Source organism: Vigna unguiculata, chromosome 1 (assembly GCF_037176805.1).
Source record: "Vigna unguiculata cultivar grain cowpea cultivar isolate G323 ecotype 2 chromosome 1, ASM3717680v1, whole genome shotgun sequence".
NCBI classification, from domain to species: domain Eukaryota; kingdom Viridiplantae; phylum Streptophyta; class Magnoliopsida; order Fabales; family Fabaceae; genus Vigna; species Vigna unguiculata.
Genome location: NC_140792.1, coordinates 27,794,178 through 27,807,425, shown reverse-complemented (window position 1 = coordinate 27,807,425; position 13,248 = coordinate 27,794,178). Strand labels below are relative to the sequence as shown.

At 31.7% G+C, this 13,248-nt stretch overlaps 1 protein-coding gene across 1 annotated transcript; it reads right to left on the bottom strand.

Moving 5' to 3' along the window:
* Positions 1–10,454: 10,454 nt before the first annotated feature.
* On the bottom strand, positions 10,455–11,663 carry LOC114173558 (plant viral-response family protein (DUF716)). Its single transcript, XM_028058040.2, has one exon. It carries the CDS (start codon positions 11,510–11,512, stop codon positions 10,607–10,609), a length of 906 nt encoding a protein of 301 aa, XP_027913841.1. The 5' UTR covers positions 11,513–11,663; the 3' UTR covers positions 10,455–10,606.
* Between the last annotated feature and the right edge of the window lie 1,585 nt (positions 11,664–13,248).

The following is a 13,248-nucleotide window of genomic DNA, read 5'->3' as shown; positions in this document are numbered from 1 at the left end:
TTAGGAATTCATCTGCTTTTCTCTTTTATTTTAACACCACCAAGGATTAGGGCCAACCAGAGAGATTTTTGGGGTCTGAAGATGAATATGATTTTCTTAGTTTGGATTTTTATGTATTTATTAAAGGGGAATAGATACATTATTTCTTTTTTAGGAAAAATAACGTAATTTTGGTTATTTTGATGTATTGAATGACTAATTTTATTTTTTAAAAAGAAATAAAAAAATCAGTTTAAAATTAAACAATGTTAATTAATCTTAAGTATTTTTTTTTTGAAAAAAAACCACTCCCTTATTAGACAATGACACAAGTCTTTCGGAACTAAACAAAAGCGGTTATATTATTTCAGTCTCCTCTTTACTACTACGATCAGCATTGTTCAAAGTCACTGTTCATTCGTATTTTTGAAATCGTTCTTTTTTGTTAAAAAAGGAAATATCACCAGCTATTAATTACCTAATTTGTGGTGTTTTTCATTTACAATAATCTTTATATAAATCAGGGAAAACATCTTTATATAACATGAACCTAAGCGTGTATATATTTATTTTTTTATGATAATAAAAGAAATACTTTTTTATTTGTACTCGCCAGAGAATTAGTACTCGGCCAGAGAATTATTTAGGTGTTATACTGAGGTCATAGTTAGAAAAATTTGGTGGTCGGATGGGATAAAAGATACCTGGCAGATCGGGGTAGAGCTGAGGTTAAAAATATTAAATAAGTTATTCTCGGCATTTAGGGGATTTAGTTGTAAAGATATTTTTATTTCTTTGTTTTTAATTTTTTTCAAATATAATGTTATTCAGCGTTATTTTTTTATTCCAAGCCGAGTTGTTTGAGGTTTAAAAGAGCTTTTGTGTTCTATTCCAAGCCGAGTTGCTTGAGGTTTAAAAGAGCCTTTGTGTTCTATTCCAAGCCGAGTTGCTTGAGGTTTAAAAGAACTTTTGTGTTTTATTCCAAGCCGAGTTGCTTGAGGTTTAAAAGAGTCTTTGTGTTCTATTCTAAGTCGAATTACTTGAGGTTTAAAAGAGCCTTTGTGTTCTATTCCAAGTCGAGTTGCTTAAGGTTTAAAAGAGCCTTTGTGTTCTATTCCAAGCTGAGTTGCTTGAGGTTTAAAAAGAACCTTTGTGTTCTATTCCAAGTCGGGTTGCTTGAGGTACAAAAACTTATTAGTAATAGATTATCAGTGGTGTATGGTTGGTGTGACTGAGAGCTCGGTTAATAGTCGAGGTTATTAGTAGTAGGAGATTAGAAATTGGTTAAAAGTTGTAACTGAGAGCTTGGTTAATAGCCAAAGTTATTAGTAGTAAGAGATTAGGAATTGGTTAAAAGTTGGTGTTATTGAGAGCTCGGTTAATAGCCGAGGTTATTAGTAGTAAGAGATTGGAAATTGTGACTGAGAGCTCGGTTAAAAACTGAGGTTATAGGTGATAGGTGAGAAGTATAGAAATTAGTTTGTAGCTGATTTAATTAAGGGCTCGATTAACAATCAAGATTGTTGATAGAAGTTGTGAAGTTTATAACTTGGTTAATGGTGTAACTGAGAGCTCGGTTAAAAACTAAGGTTATGGGTGGTAGGCGAGAAGTATAGAAATTAGTTTGTAGCTTATTTAATTAAGGGCTCGATTAGCAATCAAGATTGTTGATGGAAGTTGTGAAGTTTATAACTTGGCTAATGGTACAATTGGGAGCTAGGTTAAAAATCGAGATTGGTTGTAAAATTGGAAATTTAACTAATAAACGAGTTAGTTAATAGGTTAATTAGAGTCAAGTATCAAGTTAAAGGCTTAGGAAAATAAATTGGATAGGCAGGAGAGTTGATAGCAAGATCCTGAAAAGTAGGAAATAAGACTAAGTATTAAATAAAACGATGAGAATATTGTTCGCAATTTTAACATAAATAGTTTGGTGCGAAGAAGCAGTATGTTAAAAACCAGGCAAGTAATACAAGGAGAATGTCGAGCTACAAAATAGGGAGTTTTAAATAGAGTTCTAGTCATCGGTCTCCACCAGTTGCCCGTCGACTACGGATTTGGAGATGTCTGCTGGGGATAAATTGACATCAGGACAGAGAACACGGACTTGGTCAAGTGCGAGTTGAAAGCCGATATTCAGGGAAGAGCCGATTTGGTCTTTGAGAAGCTCCGAGCTGTTTAGGAGATTTTTCTCTTTGAGGTTCCAGCTTTGTTTCTCGGCTTCTAGAGTTTTCAGCTGGTTGTTTAAATCGACAAGTAGTTCGTCTTTTTTCTTCACTTGAGTTGTTAGTTCGATAACCTCGACGGCAAGACGAGAGTTTTCGGTTTGAGAAAGCACCAAAGATTGCTCTTTTTGTTCTAAGTCCAAGGATTTCTGAGTGGATAGATGGGTGAATTGGTCCATCAGCATGAAACTGGATGCTTCGGCCTTATGGAGATTAGCCAGGATGCTCTCGTGAAGAGTTTTGAGGTCTTGGGTCTTTAGCAGATGGGCGTCATGACGGAGATAGTAGTGTTTCCGACCATGTTGGGAATGAAGGAATTGGGGGTGCCAAAAGCTCATTTCAGTGTCATCCACTGTTTGCTGAGGGGCTAGTTGAATCTGAGAGGTTGAGTGTTGTGAGGTTGCTTCGACTATCTTTTTGCCTCGAGATTTGAATTTTCGGGTCAGGGGTTCGAGATCGGGTTCCGATGTCTCTTCATGGAGTTCGATGTGAGGAGGAGGTGCGGAAGGACTAGCACCGATTGTTATTGTTTTTTGCTTCTTGAGTTGGCGGGCTCGTTTTAGCATATCTTCATGAGACATTGCCATTAGACTTTCTGCAAAAGTGGGTGAAATTGGATAAATGAGAGGTGATATTGATTACAAAATAGTGAAAAGTCAGTAGTAAAGTAAGTACCGATGTGGAATTTTAGATCCACCACTCGGAATTCCAACTCTAATAACATCCAGTTGTTCCAGCATCAGGCAGTCTTTTTTCTCAGAAGGGTACAGGTCTTCTAATTGCTGAGGGGTTTGAAGGTTGGGCGATTGACACCAATATAAAGGGAAACCTTCTAGGAGGGAAGGGCTGTGATCGGGGGCTACTATTTTTATAAAAATACCCTTAAAACCCTTGTAAGAAGAGCTCGGCCACTGACTCCACTAAGGGATGCCCACAGTTGCTTATGCGGAACTCGTAATTCGAAGAAGTAAAGAAACATGTTGCTTGAGGGAGTGATTCCGAAGTAGGTACATAGAATTTGAAAGGCACGAATGAAAGCCCAGCTGTTAGGGTGTAATTGGCATGGGGAAACATTCAAAATGGTGAGGAGTTCTTTTTCAAAGGTATTAAAGGGGAGTTGTAAACCTAGTTTTTCAAATATGGTAACATACATATAGGTAAACCTTTGTGGTGAAATGGGAAATAAATTGCCGTCTCTGCAAATAGGTTCATCACCATCACAGGTAACAACAGCTACATCAGTTTCGTTGCTTTTACACAAGGATTGGTGGCATCTAAAGGCTCTGATCCTAGTAAGGGTGGTCATAGATGAGGTTTCCTTGCGTAAAGCCTGAGGAGCCCAAGAGTATAGGGAATTGTAATAGGTATTCATAGAGGATAGTTACAGTTGCAGTGTGGTAAGGGTTTCAGTAGAGTAAAGATAATCAGGGAAAAGGGAAATACAATCGCAAAGCTAAAACACAGTACAAAAACAAAGATAATGCATAAGAAGCAGATAAGGGAAGCATGGGGATAAGCATGAGATTTGAAGATAAGGGTGGAAAGAAGAATACCTGGGGGACGAAGTAGCGGTTGAGAAAGGGTAGGTGAAAGCGGAAGGAGCGTGGGTGTAGAGAGTGAGAAGATGAAGGGTTGTTTAGGGTTGTGTAGGTTAAGAGGGAGATGAGCAGTGGTTGAAATTTAAAAAGGAGAGGAAAAAAAAGACCATTGGATGGCTTACACGTGGTTGCGAATATGCAAGGGGCAATTATGATTTTACGGGAAATGGTGAGGAGCAGTTATTGAAAAGACAACTCCTGCTTTTCTTGTTCTTGAGACGAGGAAACACAGAAGTTGGAGAGATGTGTACTCGGCCAGAGAATTAGTACTCGGCCAAAGAATTATTTAGGTGTTATACCGAGGTCATAGTTAGGAAAATCTGGTGGTCGGGTGGGATAAAAGATACCTGACAGATCGGGGTACGGCCGAGGTTAAAAATGTCAAATAAATTATGCTCGGCATTTAGGGGATTTAGTTGATTGTTGAATAAATGTAAGGTTGTTATTATATTTAGAGATATTTTAGGGGAAAAAGATATTTTTATTTTGTATTATCTATAGGATTTAATATTTGTATTATCTATAGGGGAGAGTTTTACTCCCATGGTCAAGGAACAAATTGTTTTTTATTTTTGGTTAAGAATTATCTGGCACTTTTCTTGACCAGAACATTATTAAATAGATATCAAATAATAGTGATATTTTATTAAAAGCATTTTCTTTTATTGTAGATAATAATCATAAAATTTGAGGATAAAATAAAGTAATTTATAATCATAAAGATAAAATTGTATACATCTTAAACAATTATACGACAATTATATAATCTAATTTTTTTATTAATAAAAGAAATAAATTTTTATATAATTTAATTCAATATAAATTTTAGGTTTAATTAAGTTTGGAATTCTTAATAAATTTGACAATTTTTAATTAAAACTTTTTAAAATTTTTATAATTTATTGAGATTTTAAAATTTTTCAATTGAATTCTTTTAATTTAACTATTACATGATAATTATATTGTACAATGACTTTCTTTAATGCTGTGTTTGGATATGTATGAATATTGTTCATGTGGATAGGAAGTGAATTAGGGATGTGTTTGGTTTCACTGATTTGAAAGGACGGATTTATACATGAGTTATAAAGTTTAGCATTCTTTAAAATAAAGAGAAATGCAGGAAAAAATAATTCATTACGTTAAAATTACTTCATTATCCCTATGTTTAACAATTTAATTTACTTATATTTATTACATATTATATATATATATAATTATATATTAATTATAGGCTTAATTATCATTTTGGTCCCCTAATTTGTTGGGTTAGTTCATTTTGGTCTCCTTATTATTTTTGGATTTAATTTGGTCCTCTAATTCCTTAAAATGTTCAATTTGGTTCCTGCCGTTAAGTCAATTTTAACACCGTCTCCGTACATGCCACGTGTTATTTTGTGGAATTTTCAACTTTTTTCAACTTTTTTTAAATTTTTTTTAAATTTTTTTAAATTTTTTTTTAAAAAAAATTAAACTGTCACGTGTCATCTTATGGTTGTGACACGTGTCAATTTGAGATTTTTTTATTTAAAAAATGTACTGCCATGTGGCAGGTCACGATTGTGCCATGTGTCAAGCTAACATTGGTTGTTTTTAATTTAGTCCCTCTATTTACAATTTTGATTCAATTTAGTCCTCCAATTTTTTAAAATCATTCAATTTTGTCCTCTCCAATTTGAGACCAAATTAATAATTAAGCTTAATTACAATTTATATATTCATGTTAAAATGATTTTTTATCATTTATACATCAAATCACTCCCTAAATACTCATGTTATTTCATTTCTTACATTTTTCACTTGTAATTTTTTACACTTGAAATTTTTTATACATGTAAATAATAATAATAATTTGAATAGTTAGATGGAGTAATTTAATCTATAAATATAATAAAAATTATTTTAATATGTATATATATAAGTTGTAATTAAGCTTAATTACTAATTTGGTATCAAATCAGAGAGGATAAAATTGAATCATTTTAAAAAATTGGGGGACTAAATTGAATCAAAATTATAAATAGAGGGACTAAATTGAAAACAACCAATGTTAGCTTGACACGAGGGCACAATTGTGACGTGCCACGTGGCAGTACATTCTTTTAAATAAAAAAATCTCAAATTGACACGTGTCACAACCATTAGGTGACACGTGACAGTTTAATTTTTTAAAAAAAAAACTTTAAAAAAAAAATTAAAAAAATTAAAAAAAAATTGAAAATTCCACAAAATGACACTTGGCAGGTCAAGGAGACGGTGTTAAAGTTGATACATTTAATTATATATTATAATAATAAAAATATATATAATAATCATATTATATATATACATTTAATTACTATTTTTTAAATAATAATAAAAATAATTATTTTATATTCAAATAATTATGCTTTTTTATGAATTAATTATATAAAATAAAATAAATTTAAATAAATTAAATAGTTTATATTATAAATTATTTCAAGTTATAATTGAGAATAATAATAATTTATTTTAAGTTATTAATGATAATATTAATAAATTTAATTTTTCTAATTTTAAATAATATTTTTAATTTTATTTTAATATTATTTTTTTATTTACATTGAAGGATAAAATGATAATCATACAATTTACTCAATTAAAAATTATATTTTATTAAATTTTATCAATCATATTATATACAAACTTCCATTGACTTTCCACTTATATCTACTCAAATCATACCATATTTCCCTTCATCTAGACAACCCTTCTTTACCTACAAATCAACTCAAATCAACCCCCTCTTTACCCCATCCAAATACAACATAAATGTTCCCTATAATAATTTGAGACAAGATATCAATATGATAAAGATCTTTTACAAATATTTGTTATATTTTATGAAAATTATTTTTAAAGTTAATCAAAATTAAAAATTTATTGTATTTATAGGTAAAAATATATATTCACTCCCTATTTTCATTTAGTTGTGTTAATTCAGCCCTAATATTTTATTTTCAATCAAGTCTCAATTTTCGTCAATTTTGTTGAATTTGATCCTTGTTTGCTAACATCGTTCAAATTATTAACGACTATCAACAATGAATTTCACGTGTCACTTCATAGTTTTGTTTCTTTTTTTAATTTTTAAAAAATACTCATGTGTCAATCCAACAACATATCATATGTCAAAGTCAATGTTTTATATTTAATTTGATCTCTATATTCGTTATTTTTCTTCAATTTAATCTCGTATTTTTTTTAAATGCAACAATTTTATCCCTTTCTAACTTGAGATCAAATTTAATTTTTATATATACACGTTATAATAATATTTTTATTAAAATTCACGTTTTTATTAAATAATTTTAGTTTAGAGTTATGATTAATTTAAAATTAGAAAAAAATTTTAAAGATGAGAACTAACATCATCTATCTAAAAGTTTAAGAAGTTAAAAGTTACATAATCGTATAAAATAATAATGTTACTTCCCACACTTATCTACGTTTGCAACAAAAAAAAAAAACAAATCGAACAAAATTCATAAAAATTGGAATTATTAAACAAAAAAAAATATGAAGATTGAATTGACATGAAACAAAACAAAAATATGGACCAAATATGCATTTTAATCTATTTTATAAAATAAAAATAAAAAAACTTATGATATAAGAAAATTATAAAATTATAAAATTATAAAAACATAAATTTATATAAAATAATAAAGTTATAAATCTATAAAATCATAAAATAATGAAATTATATAAGGTAAAAAAATTATAAAATTACAAAATTATTAAATTAATGGATTATTAAATTACAAAATTTCAAAATTATAAAATCATAAAATTATAAATTTTGATAATTATAAATTATAATTTGTAAAATTATAAAAATATAATACCATAAAATTACAAAATTATAAAATTATAACAAAAAAATAATTTAATAATTATGTTTTTTATTTTATAATTGTATAATTTTAATAAACTTTAGAAATAATTTTCATTAAATGTAAAAAAATCTTTTCAAGAGATCGTCGTTATCTATATCTCTTTTGTAACAAACAAAATATTATGTAAAGCATTTGAACAAGATAACAACACAAGATAATTTTCATGTTATATAATTAACAAATAAATCTATATATACAAAAATTTAATTTCAAATTTTCAAAATTCTAAAATATTCAATATACCACAAAAAATTTCATAAAAACTCAATTAATTTTTTTTTAAATTTATCGAAAAATCAAAACTTAATTAAACCTAAACTTTATTTTATTATATTTATGTAATTAGGCTATAAAATCTGACTTCTCTAAACATGACCACTATATTGTTTGCCTATCTCAACGAGCTCAGGTTAACACTGCAGAAAGGGGAAGACTAATCTATAGTCAATCCATGATAAGTTTGTATACGTTCCAGAAGGAAGATAATTTCTTCTTCCATCCAAATATACACATACCCTAAATTAGAAGATGCATGAGTAATCAATCCAAATATTTTAGTGAGAAATAAATTTTCTTATCCACAATCACACAAGAATTTCTCAACCAAACTAATTCGGCCACGCTCTATATGATTCTGTCTTTTGACAGGTTGGTGATCTCTGATTTTGACTCCCGCACATTAAGGCGTGAATTATGTGTTGTATATAATCAAACTCTTTAGAACCTTAGTTGTTTTCTGTATTCCATATCTTCTAATTCAAAAGCATAAAAGTACGGAGATTTGTTACATAACAAAGCTTGGTTTTGTTACAAAACAGAAAATGACAATCATCACTAAATCACATTTTCTATCTGACCAGTATGAGATTTATTAACATTTTTTTTCTTGTACCATGCCCTGTTTAATAGAGTGTAAGAACAGATTGATTTAGAGTCAAACATAGTAGGTAAACTAATACATTTTGAGAGAAATTTGTATATCTAGATGGAGTAATTTTTCTTCTACCATACACATATCTTCCCTTAGACGGAAAACTAATAAACCAAACCAATTATTTTAAATAGAGGGTTTGCTGAGGGAGAAATAACCTCTATTCCTCCTATATTATACAAATATTTCCCATAACTTACCCTAATTAAACTGAAATAGCTGTTTGAATTCAAACTTTTTCTAACCAAGCGAATATTTTTAGGCCGTCAGCAAAAGCAGGTTAGTTGAAGCAATCAGAAATATTTTACTCTACAAGCCCCTACATATTCGCACTACAATTTCCCTGTCTAATAATATTTCTTTGCTCTGCGATCTTGACTCGCAAGCTGACATCAATTATCAATTACATCCAATATAATCAAAGTCAACAGATCCACAACAACCTTCTCTACTCCATTGTTAGTTTCAGCCCCAAAAGTATACGGAAGAAAAATTATTAACCATATTTTAGCATGCCAATTTTACCATTACAATGCTTCAACGCCCAAAATAACATGAAAGAGAAGTTGACACTTCTACCGCTGTGAATGCATGAAGAATTGCATGCTGTCACATCAGCTCAATAAAATGCACACGAGAGAGAATGACTGCTCGCACTACAGATAAAATGGGCCGTGTGAAAGAAAAAAAGAAACATTGTATTCGGACTCCATGTATGCAGCATTAGAATGCCCCCATATACATCTCTTGAAAATACATTTCATGTACTATAAGAGCTATATTAATCACAAGAGGGATATTAATCAAATGATCTCAGCAGAAACAAAGACAGATTTAATCATGTGCATTTCAAAGGTTGTTTGCTTATGTCGGAAATACTGAAAATAAATGGCTAATCTACCTTGTGCAGTACTAAAGTGGAACAAATATCTTCGATTTCATCCATAATGACCAAACTGTTTGGTGCCAAACTATTTTTCTATCAATTAAAGCATGCATAACCCAGTAATTCATACTATTTTCTTTGAAACTCCGTCACCTAGCTATAATATTTTATACTAGATAAATCTGTTAGGTATTGTTATCCTCATGCCATCACCTTAATCTATGGCGAAAAGAACTCAAGCAGATTACAAGATATGCCTCCAAAACAGAATCAGATCACCGAGAAGCAAAGGACATGAAATAAAACCTTAACCTCAATTACACACTGGTTTCAGGTCCTTCATTTAACCATGGCATCCATTAAAAAATAGGCTCACTTCCCCCCTCTCAATGGACAGTTAAAGATCAAGGAGTGGCCAGCTAAATATTACTCCAAGGCAACTCAGAGGCTAATTGAAAGAAATGTTAACACTTCAACATGATTCGTAAAAAAGAAAAATACTAAGAACTCCCATGTAATGAAAACGTAAACTTTACAGTTCATGCAATGAGTCATCCTTCATTATTCTCCACGTACACTATTCACTCTACCCTACATTCATTATGGTTCATTTTCTCATTATGGTTCATTTTCGTATAAAGTTCACGACAGTGATCGTTACGCTAATTTCCCTCCAAATTAGATACGTAGGTTATCAATTTCAATTCCAAAAGGTATACATAATCAAAAGTCTAAAAGGAGGCAATCCACAGTTGAGAGTACCTGGTACACTCCTTACAATCATACGGGTATAAAAAAAATTAATCTGCAGTATGAATGATGCCATTGCAATCGCAATTTAGAGCCATGGTTCATATCATATGTATGAAAGGGTGTTTAGGAATATGCAAAGCAGTAACAGGTAATGAAACAAAATTGAACTACATAAACAATTCGCCTCACTCACTAAACAGGAATACTAAGGTGTATTCACAAAGTTCAATCCTACATTATGATCAGAGGAAGACAGATAAGAAAATTTAAAATAAAAAAGAACAAAAAAGAGGTAATATAATGAGCGAAAAGATTCAAGCCTGGGTGCCGGTCAAAGCCTTCATCTGAATATGGCTATGGTTGGCGTCCACAGATGAAGTCGCGGTGGGCAGCGCTTCATAGGATCCGAGCCTCCTCAGACTAACGCTCCTGGCGACGAGCGCGTAGGTTATGAGCAAGAGGATAACGACGAAGATGACGTGGATCAGGAACGCCAGATCGAGAATCGCAACGGCGCGGAACTTAGACTCGTCGAGATCGCACTGCGTGGATCCCTCGACGCCGCTCTTGACGTCGAGAAGGCGGTGGCAGCCGTCGGGGATGAAGGCGTCGGCGTAGAGGGAGAGGCCGGTCTGCAGAGACCAGAGGCCGCGGAGGCAGAAGGTGGCGGCGAGGGCGGCATCGGCGGGGAAGAGACGGGGGAGGGCGGCAAGGAGGAGGCAGAGGAGGGCGGAGATGGAGGAGAGGCTGCCGGAGACGGAGAGGCACTTGGCCTCGATTGCGGAGGTCTGGAGTGCTGCGCGGGCGGAGGCGAGGGCGGAGTGGAGGAGGAAGAGGCCGGAGGCAAGGGCGAAGGCGAGTTCGGCGGGGAGGGGGAGGATGGAAGGGGAGGCGTCGGCGAGGAGAAGGGCGAGGGCGAGGAGGAGGAAGAGGAAGAGCGTGGCGGCGGACTGGAGGGAGAGGAGGAGGTGGACGGGGGTGGCGCCGCGGAGCAAGGGGTCGGCGTCGGCGGAGATGAGGAGGTGGTGGGCGATGGCGACGAGGAGGGCGAAAATGAGGAAGTAGAGCTGCAGACGGCGAGGGTAGGGGAAGGGGTGGAAGGGTTTGGCGACGTAGGCGTGTGGCGATTTGAGGTAGTTGCGCGTGGTGCTGATGAGGTGGTACATCCCAAGCGTGAGAAGTGCAGCGGAGGAAATCACTTGGTACACTAGACTCCCCATTTCTGGTACTATGATCTCTCACGCGCTCTCTCTTTCACACACTCTCATACACTGCCTTTTCCTTCTCTTCTTTTCTTTCCTTGTGTTCTCTCGTTAGTAGCAGAGACAGATGCGAACCCCACTGGGGATCTGCATCTTCATTCTTCCTCTTTCTTTTTCTCGCTTAATATAAATTATTATTTTATTATACACTCTTATTTTATTAAGTTCAACCTTTATTATTTCATATATTTTAACGTCTATATTAATTTTAAATTCAATACAATTTTTAGTATATGTATTTATCTATTCAATACAATTTTTAGTATATGTATTTTTGTGTTGATTTATTCAAATTTAAAAAGAATTTGAAATCGTCTATGTATTAAAGGGCCCAGCTTTTGAAGTTATAAAAGTTAGAATGAAATGTTGACCAGTGTGAGAGAATATTTCTAAGGAGACAGGACAGAACAAAATTAATAAAGTGGTTTTAGGGATATTTAAAAAGAACATTGAAAAGTAAGTGTATATTTTTATTTTTATTTTTACTGTTATTTTTATTTATGTTTGTCCATAACTTATTATATAATTTTCCTATAAATAAAAGTGTACATGCATTATTACTTTTTAGTTTATGTATTTTCTATTATAAAGAATAAGATAACTAGATATATTATTTATTATATATTATATTAAATTTGTTATGATAAAACAAGTTAATTATATAAAACCAAACATTTTAAACGCGTAAAATTAATTTGATTTAATGTAGAAGGTAAACTGTTTTTTAACTTACCCATGCAAGTCTCTTCCATTATAGGTTTTTCGTTAAAATTATCTAAAGTTGAGATGGTGGAGATAGTAAATCAGAATTGGAAGATAGGATCAAAGCCGAATATTTCAAAATTTTTTTTCTTCTAGAAAGCAAATTTTAGTGACAAAAATTTCAATAAGGAGAGATGAATTATAACGCGGTCACTTATATTTAAAATAATTTATAATTACTTCTTTAATAATTTATGAAGTAATTAAAAAGAGAATTTCAGAATTATGAGTGCATCCAACTTTCATAATAAAAATGTTTTTTCTGTAAAGGTTATCTCAAGCGAATATAATGTAGAATATATCAGAATTTGAGGATGAAATGAAAGCCAATCAACCAGAACACTTTTCCTAGTGATGAAATTTTCAAAATTAATGATTTCTAATTTAGTGAAAGCCAATAGTACCCTCACTTATGTTTAAAATAATTCACTTATATTTAAAATAATTTATAATTTTTTAATCATTTCTAAATTAATGAAAAAGAATAAGAATTTCAAATTTTGGCTTCACAAATTAGAATTTTTAGTTTTATTTAACTAAAGAGTTATTTAAGTTTTAAGTTTATGATAAATTAAAATATTTTTAACTAAATTTTTATTAAAAATATTTTTTATTAAGTACGCAATTTTTTTATATCTTTTAAATGAATCTCTACCATTTGATTTTATTGTTAATTAAGATGACATGATTTTATTTTGCATTGTTGTTACTTAAGTGAATAAAAAAGAGAATTAATTAAGTTTTAAACCTTTTAAATTTAAGCATTTTTCATTGAGTTTCTATAACAATGTTTTTTTATTGAGTATTCAAATATTTTATATTTTTCAATTGAGTCATTGTATTAATTGGAATGACCTAACCATTTCACCATTTCATCATAGAATCTCAAAAAAACACCACAGAACTTGAACAAAAATATAAAGTTATGGAGA

Excerpts from the sequence above, each read along its gene's own strand:
- LOC114173558 (XM_028058040.2), bottom strand. The coding sequence starts at position 11,512 with ATGGGGAGTCTAGTGTACCAAGTGATTTCCTCCGCTGCACTTCTCACG.